The 17,984-nt window shown below is 40.2% G+C and overlaps 4 protein-coding genes across 7 annotated transcripts in view; 1 reads left to right on the top strand and 3 right to left on the bottom strand.

Moving 5' to 3' along the window:
- LOC134839137 (uncharacterized) overlaps positions 1–17,768 on the bottom strand; it is a 31,682-nt gene extending 13,914 nt beyond the window's left edge. The window contains exons 1-2 of the mRNA XM_063854582.1: positions 17,754–17,768; positions 11,868–12,091 (exon numbers count right to left, since the gene is read on the bottom strand). Coding sequence (XP_063710652.1) covers positions 11,868–12,020 — 153 coding nt within the window. The 5' untranslated portion in view covers positions 12,021–12,091; positions 17,754–17,768. The remainder of the gene's footprint in view (positions 1–11,867; positions 12,092–17,753) is intronic.
- LOC134839139 (septin-2-like) overlaps positions 1–17,779 on the bottom strand; it is a 411,571-nt gene extending 393,792 nt beyond the window's left edge. For all 3 annotated transcript variants that reach the window (XM_063854586.1, XM_063854587.1, XM_063854588.1), the window contains exon 1: positions 17,753–17,779. The gene's annotated coding sequence lies outside the window, so the exon portion shown is untranslated. The remainder of the gene's footprint in view (positions 1–17,752) is intronic.
- The window catches only part of LOC134839138 (transcription factor Dp-1-like), a 367,543-nt gene that overhangs the window by 174,846 nt on the left and 174,713 nt on the right, over positions 1–17,984 (top strand). The window lies entirely within an intron of this gene.
- Positions 12,219–14,065, bottom strand: LOC134839304 (uncharacterized). Its single transcript, XM_063854806.1, has one exon. It carries the CDS (start codon positions 13,974–13,976, stop codon positions 12,264–12,266), a length of 1,713 nt encoding a protein of 570 aa, XP_063710876.1. The 5' UTR covers positions 13,977–14,065; the 3' UTR covers positions 12,219–12,263.

Genomic DNA, 17,984 nt, shown 5'->3' with positions numbered 1-17,984 from the left:
CAAAAAATTAGAAACATCATTAACTTAATTTAAAAACACATTGGCAACCAGAAACTCGGAAACAGCTACTTGATCCATTTAAAAACTTCCTAAACAATTCTGAGTTTTAACATCTTCTCTTTCGTCGCTTCTTTGTTTTCTTCGTTCGTCGTTTAGAAGTTCTAAAACGTCTAAATTCTTCTAATTTTCTTTCTTTTTGCATCTTGTTTTACGACCATTTGTTAATGCTCCATCATCTCCTCCTGCGACACCGACTCTGCACTTTCAGTCTCTGCGTCCTGCAAAACGTCGGTAGCTATTCTGACGCCGTTGGAAGCAGGCCTCCAACACTTCTGCTTTTCTACTCTTTGTGTACAACGAGCACTCAATGCAATTAAGAATATGCATGGTGACCAGTGGATTTGCACTCAGTGCCAAGAAAAGGAGAAGGTTGCGGCCATTAGGGAAAAAGCTAAAATCTTCGGACGGTATGTAGACGATATCTTGAGATCTGCGCAGAGTGACTCTATCGACAGCATCTTACAGCATCTTGGACAGGGTCAACACGCTTCATCACAACTTGGAATTTACTATCGAAAGGTTGAGAGACAACGGTATCCTTTTTCTGGACATGTTCGTAAAATGCCAGGATGCATGTGTGAGTACGAGTTGTTATCAGAAACCCGCAGATACTGGACTGATCCTTACCTTCAGAGCCCTTACACCGATTGGTTACAAACGCAACATGATTCAGGGCTGCATTAACCGCATCTATAGTGCCACATCGACATGGAACAATTTCCATTCTGAGATTCAAAAGGCAAAGAAGATATGGGAAGCAAACCAGTATCCACCCCAACTCTACGAACCCATCTTCAGGGAAACTATTGATAAACTGCTGGGGCCGAAAATCAACATCACGGACAGGCAGAAGAAAGACAAAGGCCAGTCAACAATGTTCACTTAGCAAAACAGAGGCACTGTGAGTGACACGTTTACAAGACATTTGAACAATATCACTCGTGTCCCTGTTATTTTCACTACCCGGAAACTGAAAACTGCTGTCCCGTCTCTTAAATCCAAGATCCCTAATCATCTCTGTAGTAATGTGGTGTAGCATATCACTTGTCCTGGCTGTAGTGCCAGCTATGTTGGGCAGACAACCCGACACCTCACCACACGCCTTAACGAGCATTCGCGGATCTCTACTCCAGTGGGTGAACACATGACACAATGCGTTGGCAACACAGAAAACTTGATGGCAAAGATCATAGATCGATCTAACGACCCTGTCAAAATTTTAACGCTTGAGGCCCTCCACATCAACCGACTCAAACCAAGGATCAACAGAAAAGAAGAATACAGGTCGCGCGAACTCACAATCAAGGTTTAGAAAAACATCATTATTGTCCCATCATAGATAGCTTAAAGATATCTATATACTTTTTAGATCTCTCGGTGCTATTTTTATACTGTTTTTTGTTTTTCAATTTTGATTTCATTTCTGTTTGTACACTTTGGATTGTGCGTTTATTAATTTTCCTTTTTTTGACTGATGATGATTGTAATCAATCGAAAACGTTCGCTTAACTAACATTGATTGTTTTTCCTGAGCAATTTTGCTTATAGCAAGCGTAAAATAAATATACTACTTCAATTCACTCACCTCTCTACAAAGCTTCAGACAAAACTCGTCTACTATGACTCTGAGGTAGATGAACGGCTTATCATCCTTTCCTTCATTGCGCTTCAGCTCCAGCTGACCTCTGTAGCCAGGGACACAGCTGTTCACAGTGAAAGTGATAGGATTTTCCGTCATTTGTCCTCCATGTATATGTATATCACTACATACTTGACTTTGATTCTAATACAACATAACTGAAAATCTAAAACTACTTTCCAGTCGATCATAACAGCGAGCTTTTTTGCCAACAAAAAATTAGAAACATCATTAACTTAATTTAAAAACACATTGGCAACCAGAAACTCGGAAACAGCTACTTGATCCATTTAAAAACTTACTAAACAATTCTGAGTTTTAACATCTTCTCTTTCGTCGCTTCTTTGTTTTCTTCGTTCGTCGTTTAGAAGTTCTAAAACGTCTAAATTCTTCTAATTTTCTTTCTTTTTGCATCTTGTTTTACGACCATTTGTCAATGCTCCAACCCCTCCTCCTGCGACAACGACTCTGCACTTTCAGTCTCTGCGTCCTGCAACACGTCGGTAGCTATTCTGACGCCGTTGGAAGCAGGCCTCCAACACTTCTGCTTTTCTACTCTTTGTGTACAACAAGCACTCAATGCAATTAAGAATATGCATGGTGACCAGTGGATTTGCACTCAGTGCCAAGAAAAGGAGAAGGTTGCGGCCATTAGGGAAAAAGCTAAAATCTTCGGACGCTATTAGACGATATCTTGAGATCTGCGCAGAGTGACTCTATCGACAGCATCTTGGACAGGGTCAACACGCTTCATCACAACTTGGAATTTACTATCGAAAGGTTGAGAGACAACGGTATCCTTTTTCTGGACATGTTCGTAAAATGCCAGGATGCATGTGTGAGTAAGAGTTGTTATCAGAAACCCGCAGATACTGGACTGATCCTTAACTTCAGAGCCCTTACACCGATTGGTTACAAACGCAACATGATTCAGGGCTGCATTAACCGCATCTATAATGCCACATCGACATGGAACAATTTCCATTCTGAGATTCAAAAAGAAGATATGGGAAGCAAACCAGTATCCACCCCAATTCTACGAACCCATCTTCAGAGAAACTACTGCTGGGAACGAAAATCAACATCACGGACAGGCAGAGAAAGACAAAGGCCTGTCAACAATGTTCACTTTGCAATACAGAGGCACTGTGAGTGACACGTTTAGAAGACATTTGAACAATATCACTCGTGTCCCTGTTATTTTCACTACCCGGAAACTGAAAACTGGAGTCCCGTCTCTAAAATCCAAGATCCCGAATCATCTCTCTAGTAATGTGGTGTAGCATATCACTTGTCCTGGCTGTAGTACCAGCTATGTTGGGCAGACAACCCGACACCTCACCACACGCCTTAACGAGCATTCGCGGATCTCTACTCCAGTGGGTGAACACATGACACAATGCGTTGGCAACACATAAAACTTGATGGCAAAGATCATAGATCGATCTAACGACCCTGTCAAAATTTTAACGCTTGAGGCCCTCCACATCAACCGACTCAAACCAAGGATCAACAGAAAAGAAGAATACAGGTCGCGCGAACTCACAGTCAAGGTTTAGAAAAACATCATTATTGTCCCATCATAGATAGCTTAAAGATATCTATATACTTTTTAGATCTCTCGGTGCTATTTTTATACTGTTTTTTGTTTTTCAATTTTGATTTCATTTCTGTTTGTACACTTTGGATTGTGCGTTTATTAATTTTCCTTTTTTTGACTGATGATGATTGTAATCAATCGAAAACGTTCGCTTAACTAACATTGATTGTTTTTCCTGAGCAATTTTGCTTATAGCAAGCGTAAAATAAATATACTACTTCAATTCACTCACCTCTCTACCAAGCTTTAGACAAAACTCGTCTACTATGACTCTGAGGTAGATGAACGGCTTATCATCCTTTCCTTCATTGCGCTTCAGCTCCAGCTGACCTCTGTAGCCAGGGACACAGCTGTTCACAGTGAAAGTGATAAGATTTTTCGTCATTTGTCCTCCATGTATATGTATATCACTACATACTTGACTTTGATTCTAATACAACATAACTGAAAATCTAAAACTACTTTCCAGTCGATCATAACAGCGAGCTTTTTCGCCAACAAAAAATTAGAAACATCATTAACTTAATTTAAAAACACATTGGCAACCAGAAACTCGGAAACAGCTACTTGATCCATTTAAAAACTTACTAAACAATTCTGAGTTTTAACATCTTCTCTTTCGTCGCTTCTTTGTTTTCTTCGTTCGCCGTTTAGAAGTTCTAAAACGTCTAAATTCTTCTAATTTTCTTTCTTTTTGCATCTTGTTTTACGACCATTTGTCAATGCTCCAACCCCTCCTCCTGCGACAACGACTCTGCACTTTCAGTCTCTGCGTCCTGCAACACGTCGGTAGCTATTCTGACGCCGTTGGAAGCAGGCCTCCAACACTTCTGCTTTTCTACTCTTTGTGTACAACAAGCACTCAATGCAATTAAGAATATGCATGGTGACCAGTGGATTTGCACTCTGTGCCAAGAAAAGGAGAAGGTTGCGGCCATTAGGGAAAAAGCTAAAATCTTCGGACGCTATTAGACGATATCTTGAGATCTGCGCAGAGTGACTCTATCGACAGCATCTTGGACAGGGTCAACACGCTTCATCACAACTTGGAATTTACTATCGAAAGGTTGAGAGACAACGGTATCCTTTTTCTGGACATGTTCGTAAAATGCCATGATGCATGTGTGAGTAAGAGTTGTTATCAGAAACCCGCAGATACTGGACTGATCCTTAACTTCAGAGCCCTTACACCGATTGGTTACAAACGCAACATGATTCAGGGCTGCATTAACCGCATCTATAATGCCACATCGACATGGAACAATTTCCATTCTGAGATTCAAAAAACAAAGAAGATATGGGAAGCAAACCAGTATCCACCCCAATTCTACGAACCCATCTTCAGAGAAACTACTGCTGGGAACGAAAATCAACATCACGGACAGGCAGAGAAAGACAAAGGCCTGTCAACAATGTTCACTTTGCAATACAGAGGCACTGTGAGTGACACGTTTAGAAGACATTTGAACAATATCACTCGTATCCCTGTTATTTTCACTACCCGGAAACTGAAAACTGCAGTCCCGTCTCTAAAATCCAAGATCCCGAATCATCTCTGTAGTAATGTGGTGTAGCATATCACTTGTCCTGGCTGTAGTACCAGCTATGTTGGGCAGACAACCCGACACCTCACCACACGCCTTAACGAGCATTCGCGGATCTCTACTCCAGTGGGTGAACACATGACACAATGCGTTGGCAACACAGAAAACTTAATGGCAAAGATCATAGATCGATCTAACGACCCTGTCAAAATTTTAACGCTTGAGGCCCTCCACATCAGCCGACTCAAACCAAGGATCAACGGAAAAGAAGGATACAGGTCGCGCGAACTCACAGTCAAGGTTTAGAAAAACATCATTATTGTCCCATCATAGATAGCTTAAAGATATCTATATACTTTTTAGATCTCTGGGTGCTATTTTTATACAGTTTTTTGTTTTTTATTTTTGATTTCATTTCTGTTTGTACACTTTGGATTGTGCGTTTATTGTTTTTCCTTTTTTAGACTGATGATGATTGTAATCAATCGAAAACGTTCTCTTAACTAACATTGATTGTTTTTCCTGAGCAATTTTGCTTATAGCAAGCGTAATATAAATATACCACTTCAATTCACTCACCTCTCTACCAAGCTTCAGACAAAACTCGTCTGCTATGTCTCTGAGGTAGATGAACGGCTTATCATCCTTTCCTTCATTGCTCTCCAGCTGACCTCTGTAGCCAGGGACACAGCTGTTCACAGTGAAGGTAATAGGATTTTTCGTCATTTGTCCTCCATGTATATGTATATCACTACATACTTAACATTTGATTCTAATACAACATAACTGAAAATCTAAAACTACTTTCCAGTCGATCATAACAGCGAGCTTTTTGGCCAACAAAAAACTAGAAACATCATGAACTTAATTTAAAAACACATTGGCAACCAAAAACTCGGAAACAGCTACTTGATCCATTTAAAAACTTACAAAACAATTCTGAGTTTTAACATCTTCTCTTTCGTCGCTTCTTTGTTTTCTTCTTTCGTCGTTTAGAAGTTCTAAAACCTCTAAATTCTTCCAATTTTCTTTCTTTTTGCATCTTGTTTTACGGCCATTTGTCAATGCTCCATCCCCTCCTGCGACACCGACTCTGCACTTTCAGTCTCTGCGTCCTGCAACACGTCGGTAGCTATTCTGACGCCGTTGGAAGCAGGCCTCCAACACTTCTGCTTTTCTACTGTTTGTGTACAACAAGCACTCAATGCAATTAAGAATATGCATGGTGACCAGTGGATTTGCACTCAGTGCCAAGAAGAGAAGGTTGCGGCCATTAGGGAAAAAGCTAAAATCTTCGGACGCTATGTAGACGATATCTTGAGATCTGCGCAGAGTGACTCTATCGACAGCATCTTGGACAGGGTCAACACGCTTCATCACAACTTGGAATTTACTATCGAAAGGTTGAGAGACAACGGTATCCTTTTTCTGGATATGTTCGTAAAATGCCAGGATGCATGTGTGAGTACGAGTTGTAATCAGAGACCCACAGATACTGGACTGATCCTTACCTTCAGAGCCCTAACACCGATTGGTTACAAACGCAACATGATTCAGGGCTGCATTAACCGCATCTATAATGCCACATCGACATGGAACAATTTCCATACTGAGATTCAAAAGGCAAAGAAGATATGGGAAGCAAACCAGTATCCACCCCAATTCTACGAACCCATCTTCAGAGAAACTACTGCTGGGGCCGAAAATCAACATCACGGACAGGCAGAAGAAAGACAGAGGCCTGTCAACAATGTTCACTTTGCAATACAGAGGCACTGTGAGTGACACGTTTAGAAGACATTTGAACAAAATCACTCGTGTCCCTGTTATTTTCACTAGCCGGAAACTGAAAACTGCAGTCCCGTCTCTAAAATCCAAGATCCCGAATCATCTCTGTAGTAATGTGGTGTAGCATATCACTTGTCCTGGCTGTAGTGCCAGCTATAATAATAATAATAATAATAATATGAATTTAGCGTACGCAAGGAGTTTCCCCCACAGTTTCAGTTAAGTTAGTTAGACATATTTCTGCAGTTGTTTCGGGTACAGTCGCACAGAATTTTCCAGCTACAGGAGTTGGAATCATCGAATCTTTTCTCGAAATGCTCCCACATCCATTGCAGCAACCGTCCTTTGAGTCCTATCGTGTTGGTAAAGTCCACTTTTTGAGGAACCAAATTAGCCAGCCTCTTTGCATGAAACCAGAAATTTTTCACAAACAAATTTTGCAGGGCGTGTACATTCAAATAAACGAGATCTTGTATTAGCCAGGTCATTTTTTGGCGGAAAACGGTCAGAAAAATTGAAGTCGTAGTGATTATTGAGGATTTTAGATAGTAGAAGTAAATTATTGAGCTGAATGTACATGGGTAAAGGCAGTATTCCTAGACGCTGAAGCGACGTTTTGTAATTAGGATCTGTTGCAATCCATTTGCATGCATTGCGTTGAACACCTTCTAACAGTTTCATTTCTTCGACGTTCAATTGATAGCACGCTGAGCCGTATAGCAAAACTGGAATTACCATGGATTTGAACAGATTAAGTTTGGTCTTGGTATTAAGAGGCAGTGGGCTGCGCTTCAGCATGCATAGAGTGCTGAGGGCTTTTCCTCTTCTAAGTTTAATATGCGATGTCCAGCCTAGATCCGATTTTACAATTATTCCTAGGTCTTTTTCCTCTGAGACTTTCTTAATTAAAATTGAGTCGAAGTAAAAGTCGCTACTTGTGGCACGTTTAACCGGTAGGTGAGTGCATTTTGACGCATTGAACGCAATCTGGTTTTGTTGAGTCCACGTGAAGATGTTATTTAGGTCTTTCTGAAAATCTGCGTTAAGTGTACTAATTCGTAAGAACTTTGCGTCGTCTGCGTATAGAAAGCTGGTGGAATGTTTACATACACTTGGTAGGTCGTTAATCATGACAAGAAAAAACAATGGCCCGATGATTGATCCTTGAGGAACACCGCTTGTGACATAGAATGATTGGGACAGACAGTCTTTGATTTTGACACATTGTGTTCTCTTTGTCAGGTAGTTATAAATTAGTTTTAAAATTTTGCCTCTGATTCCCAGCGAGTAGAGCTTATCAATCAGAATACCGTGATCTACTTGGTCAAAAGCTTTCTCGAAATCAGTATATATTACGTCTACTTCTTCATTTTTGCTTATAGCTGAATATATGGTATCAAGATAGAGCAGCATTTGGATGATCCCTGACCTTTTCGCGCGAAATCCGAATTGGTTGTTGTGCAACATAGGTTCTAGATGTTTATATAGATCGATGAAAAAAACTTTTTCGAAGATTTTGCTGGCAATATTAAGTAGTGATATGGGTCTGTAGTTACTTATCGAGGCCTTGCTTCCTTTCTTTTTGAATATTGGGCTGACAATAGAGTGTTTCCATTGATCAGGGAAACAACAGGTCTGGAGTGCTTTATATATGATATGGTAGAGAGAGGGCGTTAAAGATTCACTACAACGCTTAAATAAAACAGGAGGTAGTAGATCGGGACCTCTCGACTTACTTAGATCTAGATCATTACACAGTTTGGCAATCAGATTCCTGTCTGGTTCTATATTATGAATTATTTGTTTAATTGAGTGCTCTTGTTTTTCAAGACAGGATGGTTGAGAAGAGATTATAAATGCTGAGTTAAAAAACTTCGCGAATAGATTAGCTTGTTCTGGCAAGGTTTTCGCAACTGAATTATCAAGTTTCATGACGGAAGGTAGTTCTGAGTTACGGAACTTTCTATATTATTTAAACAGGGCTTTAGTATCACGCGAGTTAGACAGATGTTGTTCGTATTCGCTTCTGTTATTCTCTACGGCGGTTTGTACCTTTTCATTCATTGCAATCACCGAGGCACATTGTGAACCTTTTTGTTTGCGTAATGTTGACAGACGTTTCATTGAATTTGACGTCTCAGGAGTTATCCAGGGAGGAAGATTTTGTCTATGTTGAGTTCTACGCGGGATGAATTTTGGCAGAAAGCTATGATTCCATTCGTACCAAAGTTCGACTATTTTTGTAACATTTGACCAGCAGTAAGGTGAGAAGGTGTTGATTGAAAACGCCTCGTTTAAACCGTTGAAGTCAGCTTTGCAATAGCTATAGAAACTGGTTTTACTAAATGTGGAGTTTTTCTCGAGTTCCTTTACGCGGATTATTGAGTTAATAGGTTTGTGATCAGATTTTGGTGCAGTAAATGCGTCGAGTGGTAGGGTGTCCATTATTTCAACTTGGTTGCTAACAAGGACTAAGTCAAGTATATTAGCGTTCGTTGTTTTGAAATGAACAGTTTGAGTTAAGCTTAATTTATCTATTTTGTCAAGTATATATTGATGGAGCGGTTCTGAGGTTTGAATGGACCAGTCAATTGAAGAAAGATTAAAGTCTGCGTTTATTATACGATGATTTGCATTGCAGTTCGACAAGAAGTCCATTAGCTGACAAATGCGGAAGGGCTCCAGATAAAATTTGCTGTTAGGAGGGGGGAAATAGCATGTGGCAATTAGTAATGTGCCTTCGGAAGATTTCCAGATTATAGCGGTGCAATAACCTTGAAATTTGTCAGGAAGAGAGATTTCATAGCATTTTAGTGCATACTTTGTTGCAATAGTAACCACACTGTGGGCGGTTTTTTTCATTTTGTTTGGTGTTTCTGTCAGAACGAAAGATATTGAAGCCAGGGAGGAATAGTTCGGAGTCGCTGATGTTAATTGTGAGCCATGTTTCGCTTAAACAGATGATGTCAAATTTTTTAGTGAAGACAAAGTTTGATAGAGATGTGCGCCTACTTGAGTTCACTAAGCTTCGGGTATTGAAAGTAAGAATCGAATAATCGGTAAATTGGTCAGTTTCGTGACTCAAAGAAAGTCAACATTCACTCAAATCTTCTACTGCTCCATCTAGGAAGAGTTCTAAATTACGAACTTTTAATCGGCTAGGATCTGTGTTTTCTTCGATCAGGCTTCTTTTTTTCAAGATTTTGCGTTCTTGTTCTTGCTCGGTCTTATTCAACGATTTGCTGATGTACACTTTGAATTTTTCGTCTGCGGTACCATCGTATTGCTTCAGTCTGAAGGCACTCGCAAGTACCTTGTATGCAGTCATTTTGTCGCGAAACTTGACTAAAAATGTTCTTGGTCTTCTCAACTCAGGTCTGAATTTTACCATACGTGTTGCTGATGTTATTGCTTCTTTTTGAATTTCGAGTTGTTCCATGATTGAAATCATGGCTTTTTCTTCGTGTTGTATTGTCTAGCTGTTTGAGCTTCTTTTTAGAGCTGACAGATTTGAACTCCGGTATACCGGAGATCCTCACCTCACATGTTTTATCATCTTCGGAGCTTTTCTGTTTCAACAGTGCTGAGATGTAGCTACCCTTGGAGGTTTCCCCTGCTGATTGCGTTTCTGACAATGCTGATCCTTTAACGTCATCGTGCACTTTTTTATTGAAGATTTGATAGCATTAAAGTCGTTCTGAATGCTCTCTTTTTCGTTGAACTTAAGTATTAATTCTTTGAATAGACAAACAATGTTATCTTTTTTCGTTTTGCTTAGGAACTTGTTTAGATCATCGTCGTGAGCAGACAGGATTTGATCAAGTGAGGGATAGTAGTTCACATCTACCGAACCAAAGCGCGTCCTGGTCTCACCCATTATATCGATATGGGTCTACTAGAAAATGATTGCTTGCTTTAAGACTTGTTTGCAATGAATCCCGAGAGGGAGACCAATTTGCCAAGCCTTACAAACAGCGGAGCGGAAAAAAGGAAGGGAGGGGTCTGACTTCAACAGTGAATCCAGAAAAGGAGACCTATCTGTTAAAGTCTAAACGAGGGCTCTAACCTTATCCCGTGGATGATCCGCACAGACAACCGGTCGCTCGATTGCACTCGTAAGTGTTGGGTCGTCGCTCGCTGACACTTACAGAATAGTCTTCGTATAAGACCCGTTTCTTCAAAATGCTTCTTAGTCCACTCAAAGCTGACTCGTTGAGGTGGACGTGATCTCGCTCGGTGACGTGGTTCTCACAGTAAATCTGTTCAGATAGGCCTCGGAAAACCCAACGAGCGCCAACTGCTTGTTTTTCCATCTTTCGATTTACCGCGAAGTGTCGGAAAATCAACATCACGGACCCAAAATCATCGACATGGAACAATTTTCATACTGAGATTCAAAAGGCAAAGAAGACATGGGAAGCAAACCAGTATCCACCCCAATTCTACGAACCCATCTTCAGAGAAACTACTGCTGGGGCCGAAAATCAACATCACGGACAGGCAGAAGAAAGACAAAGGCCTGTCAACAATGTTCACTTTGCACTACAGAGGCACTGTGAGTGACACGTTTAGAAGACATTTGAACAATATCACTCGTGTCCCTGTTATTTTCACTACCCGGAAACTGAAAACTGCTGTCCCGTCTCTAAAATCCAAGATCCCGAATCATCTCTGTAGTAATGTGGTGTAGCATATCACTTGTCCTGGCTGTAGTGCCAGCTATGTTGGGCAGACAACCCGACACCTCACCACACGCCTTAACGAGCATTCGCGGATCTCTATTCCAGTGGGTGAACACATGACACAATGCGTTGGCAACACAGAAAACTTGATGGCAAAGATCATAGATCGATCTAACGACCCTGTCAAAATTTTAACGCTTGAGGCCCTCCACATCAACCGACTCAAACCAAGGATCAACAGAAAAGAAGAATACAGGTCGCGCGAACTCACAGTCAAGGTTTAGAAAAACATCATTATTGTCCCATCAAAGATAGCTTAAAGATATCTATATACTTTTTAGATCTCTCGGTGCTATTTTAAACTGTTTTTTGTTTTTCATTTTTGATTTCATTTCTGTTTGTACACTTTGGATTGTGCGTTTAGTTTTTCCTTTTTTAGACTGATGATGATTGTAATCAATCGAAAACGTTCTCATAACTAACATTGATTGTTTTTCCTGAGCTATTTTGCTTGTAGCAAGCGTAATATAAATATACCACTTCAATTCACTCACCTCTCTACCCAGCTTCAGACAAAACTCGTCTACTATGTCTCTGAGGTAGATGAACGGCTTATTATCCTTTCCTTCGTTGCTCTTCAGCTCCAGCTGACCTCTGTAGCCAGGGACACAGCTGTTCACAGTGAAAGTAATAGGATTTTTCGTCATTTGTCCTCCATGTATATGTATATCACTACATACTTAACATTTGATTCTAACACAACATAACTGAAAAACTAAAACTACTTTTCAGTCGATCATAACAGCGAGCTTTTTCGCCAACAAAAAACTTGAAACATCATTAACTTAATTTTAAAACATTAGCAACCAAAAACTCAGAAACAGCTACTTGATCCATTTAAAAACTTACTGTAACACATTTACAATGTACAATTTAGAATGTATAGAAGATCATTCAAATGAAGAATGGAAAGATGTAACAACTAAGGATTCATTACAAGGCTCAAAAAAGGTGCTGCTTTCATGTTCTTGGGTGATTTCCTTGTCTTTAGACGGGTTTTTTCCTTTCAGTCTTTTCATAGCCATGATACAATGCAAATTTTTTCCTTTTTCCCCTAAAACTGAGGGAATTTTACGCTTTGACGCATATTCACTTGCTTCCTCTTCCGATTCTTTGTCCAGAGATAACTTCTCCGCGTTCTTTTGACTACCTTTGAACACTCCTAGATGTGGCTTTCTGGCATTGAAATGAAACGGTGATACGCAATTGAGATCCGTTACAATATCTTCCCATTTAATAGAGTGCATACTGGACGAAGTCTGGCTAGTGTCGCTAAATATGAACCATGATCGAGGTGCATATTGACTATTAACATAGCAGCATTCAACATCACCATAAGCTAACTCAGGAAAGGCTGGCGTCACTTCAAAGCCTACAGGGCACATGTAATGGTTAAAGCAGTGATAGATTAAAGCAGTATCAGTTGACACCAGCCCTTCTTTGAATTGCACTAGGGCAACTTCCGCTGATATGGAAGTTCTTTTGGCACCCTGTGGCTTGTACAACGTGTAGAAGTATCCACTGACATCAAAGTGTGTTGTCAGTCGGTTGAACCACTTCTTAAGCGTCGCATTTCCAGTGAAGGGTCCGAATCTGATCTGATTGAAAGGTGGCTCGAAACCGAGAATTCTCATCGCGTGTTCTTGGGTCACCGGTGCTAAGTCTCCGTTGCCCAGTCTTGAAAAGAGAAAGTTAAAACACGAAACTACCGATGATATACCACACGAATACTTGTATTGCGGTCGACTAATACATACCCATCTTTTCGTATCAAAAAATTTTCGCTCCAACAAAGGCTGCGGATCTTGGACGTAACTAACTTCGATAACCGGCCGAGACGGCTGCGCGGTGTAAACATCTGTGCTTGAGTTTTCATTCAGTATTTCGTTTGCGTGTAAACTAGTTATCAAAGAGACAGAATTTGGTTGAATATCAATTTCAATAGGAGTACCGTTGGCTCTGTAGAACCGAAAAAGAGGGTTGAAAAATGTTAAAGCTTCATCCACAAGTTGGCTAGAAAATGCATCTACAAGATCTTCGAATTCTTTCTGATCGAATAAATTATTTAATAGAGACTTTTTGATTCTGGTTTTTTGAGCTGGCGACTTCAAATTTCTATCCAATGGAACGAAAAAACTAGTTGCTTTCGTGTTGCTAGCTATTCTGCAATTTGATTTGCACGAGCTATCAGACGATGCTGTGTGGTCGTTTTCGTTGTTTTCCTCGTGTTTAACCATACTTGGGCACTCAATGCTACAACCAGGAAGGTAGCAAATCTTGGTACTGTTTACTTCCGTGCAACTCTCGCTCACTTTCTGCTCCATTTTCTCAGTTTCGACATTATTGACCACTTTTTCGATTAAACTTTCCACAAACTCATTAGCCTCTACCGAAACGCTCATTTCACTATTTACAGATTCAACGGTCAAATTTTCAGGCTTACAAAATTCTTCTTTATCAAGTGCACCAGGTGAGTCCTCTACAGAGAATGAGACACTCCCGCTGTCAATAACATCTCTTACGACAGAATCAAGCAGCTCATTTGACAAAGGCTTCACTTCCATGAAGACTACCCAGCCTATACACATTCCAACACTACGCATGCATAGCTAACAAAAACCGCTTGGTTCGAAGATAGATTTTCAGATCTCCTCGATCTAATATTCAAAATAACCACTTGGTAGACAATGCTTAATCTGAAACCGCGTACTTTTATTATTATATGATTCTCGGTAATAGAACGAACATAATTTGTACGCAATGAAGCTGATAATTTAGAGGACAGATTTCAAATTGACCATGTCATGCTCAAAATTATAATTGATGTGCCAGTCGGTCATATTTGGAAGTTTGACCTTGAGCAACACGAGAAAGGTAATTTTGTGGTGGAATGAAATTTTTGCAAAAATTCGATTTTTTTTTATTTTGTTTGGTAATCAGAAGGTCAAAAGTATCATAGTAACCGAGGTTACAGTCATGAGTCCCTTCATCATGTATTCCAGTCAAATTCCTTGGAATTTTCTGGATATGGAAGTGATAATGATAAAAGAAGATGTCAAGTGTTTAAGTCCTTTTCAATTAAAATCGATACGGGTTACGCTTCTTCAATAAGAACACGCAACTCGACACGAGATAATATAATATACAAGTGTTACAAGTAAAAAATTTCGTCGAAAGTTATTTTGTCATTTATTGTTCCGAGTACGCAAGCGGCGTTCGCAATCTGTATTGCCAGGGAGATTCTCTGTTTTAAAAAGCTGCCTGCTCTGGGTTCCTCAGTGCATATGCTTAGGTTCTTACAAAGCTTGCTCAAAAAAACTTCTGTGCTGGGGCCGGCCGCGCCCTGAATTTCAAAAGCTAGCGGTTGAAAAAGATATCCATCATTTACAAGATCTTTATATTTGTCAATTTTTCGCTCTTCCGCTTCAGCGGCAGCCGTACCAGGGTTACAAACAGACCCGGCATTAATCCTACAAGGAGCTAAGGAGTCTACTACCGTTAAATCCCACAAGAGCTGCTTACCATCAGCCCATGGAACGAGCGTCAAATCGTCTGGTCGCTTCTGATCGGTCCTGTAGAGGTGTCGTGGTTCTAAAACAGACGGAATATGAGTAGATGATAGACTCATCTTTATAAGGGCATTCAGGTTTGAATGCCTAGAGAATCTCCCTGCACTTTTGAGGCAAGAAAGACCATGCCAACCATCCTCGGTAACGTCTTTTCCGCACACGCATTTATGCCGTTCGCATATTTTTGATCCTAATCGAAGTCCTATCGCAATTCTGAGTCGCTGGTTCGACAGTTTTAACCTTAAATTTTTGCACGGGATGACGTTCAACCATTGGGATCCAAATCTATCTTGGAACGCGTTGAACCTTTTTACGTCCGTTGGTTCGAGTCGTAAAATCAAGTCTGCAATCTTGCTGTCAAATATTGGCTCCGTCCAATTTCTTTAGATTTCATTTTCCGGAGCCATTTCAATTTTTCCAAGGTCAAACCAGGTTTAAGCGCATCATCATAGGTCCCATCCACATGCTCCAAACCAAAGATATCGCTCAAGGCATCTTTTGCTCCTACTGCTGAGGCTAAGAAAGCGGGTAAAGCGAGTAGACGAGCGGAAAAAACGCCCAAGCTACCTTTGGCTGCCGGGAAAACTGCTTGTAAAAACTGGTTATCATCCATTTTCACGTTAGTGACCTTGCATGACGAATTTCTTAGTAATTTATCGTAGCGTTCAAAAAAACCATTTTGCAAAAAACAAGGGCTCGTACGCAAAAAATATTGGAGTTTTGGCATGCTAAAGCAATTTTTCAGGAGGTAAAAACCATAATGGGCGTCTAGTTTGTCAATGACATCCGAGATTTTTTCAAGCTCCCTAATTTTTTCGTCGAGCAATTCTTTTCGGCAAAGTTCGCCGATTGGAGATCCTAAAATGAGGAGTTCTTCTTTTGTTTTTAATTTTATTTTGGGGCATATTTTTCGAAATTATGTTAAAATTGAATTATACTGTGTACTAGTAGTCGGTCCCAAAAAACAAAGTTCACACTTCTCAGTGTTTAAGCTCAGGCCTTAAATTTGTTCCGATTTCAGAATGTTTTTAAGGTCCCGGAGTACTACCTTATAGTCGTCGGCTAAATTCCCATCATCGAAATACCAGATGTTAATTTTCGACTCCAACTGTTTGACTAGTGTATGAATTGTTTCCGCAAAAAGGGGTGGGGCTTCAGGATCACCTTGCTGAGTTCCGTCTTCTGACATTATGACAGAGCTTCCGTAAAAAAAGGTAACTAGGTTTACCATACGCGCAATGGGTGTAATTATACAATTCGGGGCGATTTGAAAAAACATGATTCAGCATTGTTTCTCTGTTTAAAGAGTTAAAGGCATTCTTAAAATCTAGTTTTCAAAGAACAGTACATTTTGGATTGTCGTCGCGTTCAATTAGGATTCGAAACGAGTGCGCAGCTATTTCTGCTCCTCGTTTGGTACCGCATTCTACCTGTACGTTTCCGAAAAAATTTTGTCGCTCGGAGAGGGCCTTGCTTCCAGCGCATTTAGACGCGATACGTCTCAGCGTGTTGCCTATGGCAATCGGTCTCAACCCTCCGTCCATTTTTATGAGGGCGATAAGCTTTGCGTCAAAAAAGAAAGGTCTTAGTGGTTCCGGTATTTTGCCATCTCCAATGAGGTTTATCAGCTTAGTAAGCAATTTCAGAAAATTAAGTCCTGCACTGCCATTCGACTTACTAACAGATCTTTAAAAATTTGAGGAAAAATTTTATCAGGACCTGCTGCTGATCCGTTTGGAAAGGACATTATCGCTTTGTATAGGTCGAAATCGGTTACGAAACAAACTATCCAACTTTTCTGGATTTGGAGCTGCAACTTTGGCTCGCTGCGGGTGCTTACACAACAATTTTTGATAGTTATCAGTTGAAAAAGGAGCTATTTTGTCATCCGAAGCAGCAAGCCTTATTCCTCCCTTTACATTTCTTTCATCGAGCTTACTACTTTTTAACTTTATTCTCTGCTCGAGGTCACTCAGAGGCGGGCTTGAAACTTGGGGATGGGGTTTTGGAAGTGACACGTCATTTGCTCGAGTTTTCTTATTTATCAAAGAGCTCATGCTTGTGGTCTGTTTGCGTCCACTTCTTTTCGGTTGCTCCAAAAAAAACAAGAACGACGTTAAAAAAATTAGACATTTTGTAACATCTTCTACCTTGTAGACGATGTCATTTATTTTGTCCGACAGACTTTCCGCCAAGGGAACACGCGAGTCTTTTGGTACTCTCTTGAGTACTCGGACATTTGAGATAGCTGTATTAACATAATTGTCTATCACTAAATCATTACCTATTGTTGCTTTATTAACAGATTTTACATCAACGCATAAAAGACACTGAAACCATTGGGTTTTCTTAGAATCGCTAAGAGAAAAATTTACACAACTGATTTGATACCAACTAGAACTACAATCACATCTAATCCAATTTATCAGTCCTGAAGGTTTTAAGCAATCTTTGCTTGTACACTCTTTGTTGTTTTTCCTCATCTTGACGACGCATAAAGGTAAAAAAAAGGATTTTGACTGGACTTTAGGGGACTGAACTAACCCATGATAAGCGGTTAGTGGGAATTTTACAAGTCAGCAAATAAACAAAAGACAACTAAATTAATTTAAATTTTAAAATCGAATTATAAAAATCAAAAACAAGGAACAATCTCACCCGAGCTCAGTAGGTCCAGCGGCGCACCACCAGACTCCTCAACCCAGTTTCAGTTCCCCACCTCCCCACAGAAAGCCACTTGACAGACCTGTCTCTAAAATTCCTCAGAGGGCGCTCCACATACAGGCACAAACATCAAACATAACAAATCTATTTAATAAGTTTATCACAACAATTAGGCTAACATGTCCAAAACTCCATGTCCACATGTCCAACAATTAGGCTAGCATGACATGTCCAAAATCCGAATTGGACATGTCATGCTCAAGTTTCTCGCGACAACTGAAAATGAGAAAATAAAAAATCAGAAGAACCGATTTACAATCGAGGGAAAGTGGTCGAAGAAAGTAGCGGGAAAATGCTATTCGCAATTTCCAGACATGG

This window comes from Symsagittifera roscoffensis, chromosome 2 (assembly GCF_963678635.1).
Source record: "Symsagittifera roscoffensis chromosome 2, txSymRosc1.1, whole genome shotgun sequence".
In the NCBI taxonomy this organism is placed as follows: domain Eukaryota; kingdom Metazoa; phylum Xenacoelomorpha; order Acoela; family Convolutidae; genus Symsagittifera; species Symsagittifera roscoffensis.
Note: the sequence above shows the minus strand (reverse complement) of the source record. Positions and strands in the feature narration are given on the sequence as shown.

Excerpts from the sequence above, each read along its gene's own strand:
- LOC134839304 (XM_063854806.1), bottom strand. The coding sequence starts at position 13,976 with ATGCGTAGTGTTGGAATGTGTATAGGCTGGGTAGTCTTCATGGAAGTG.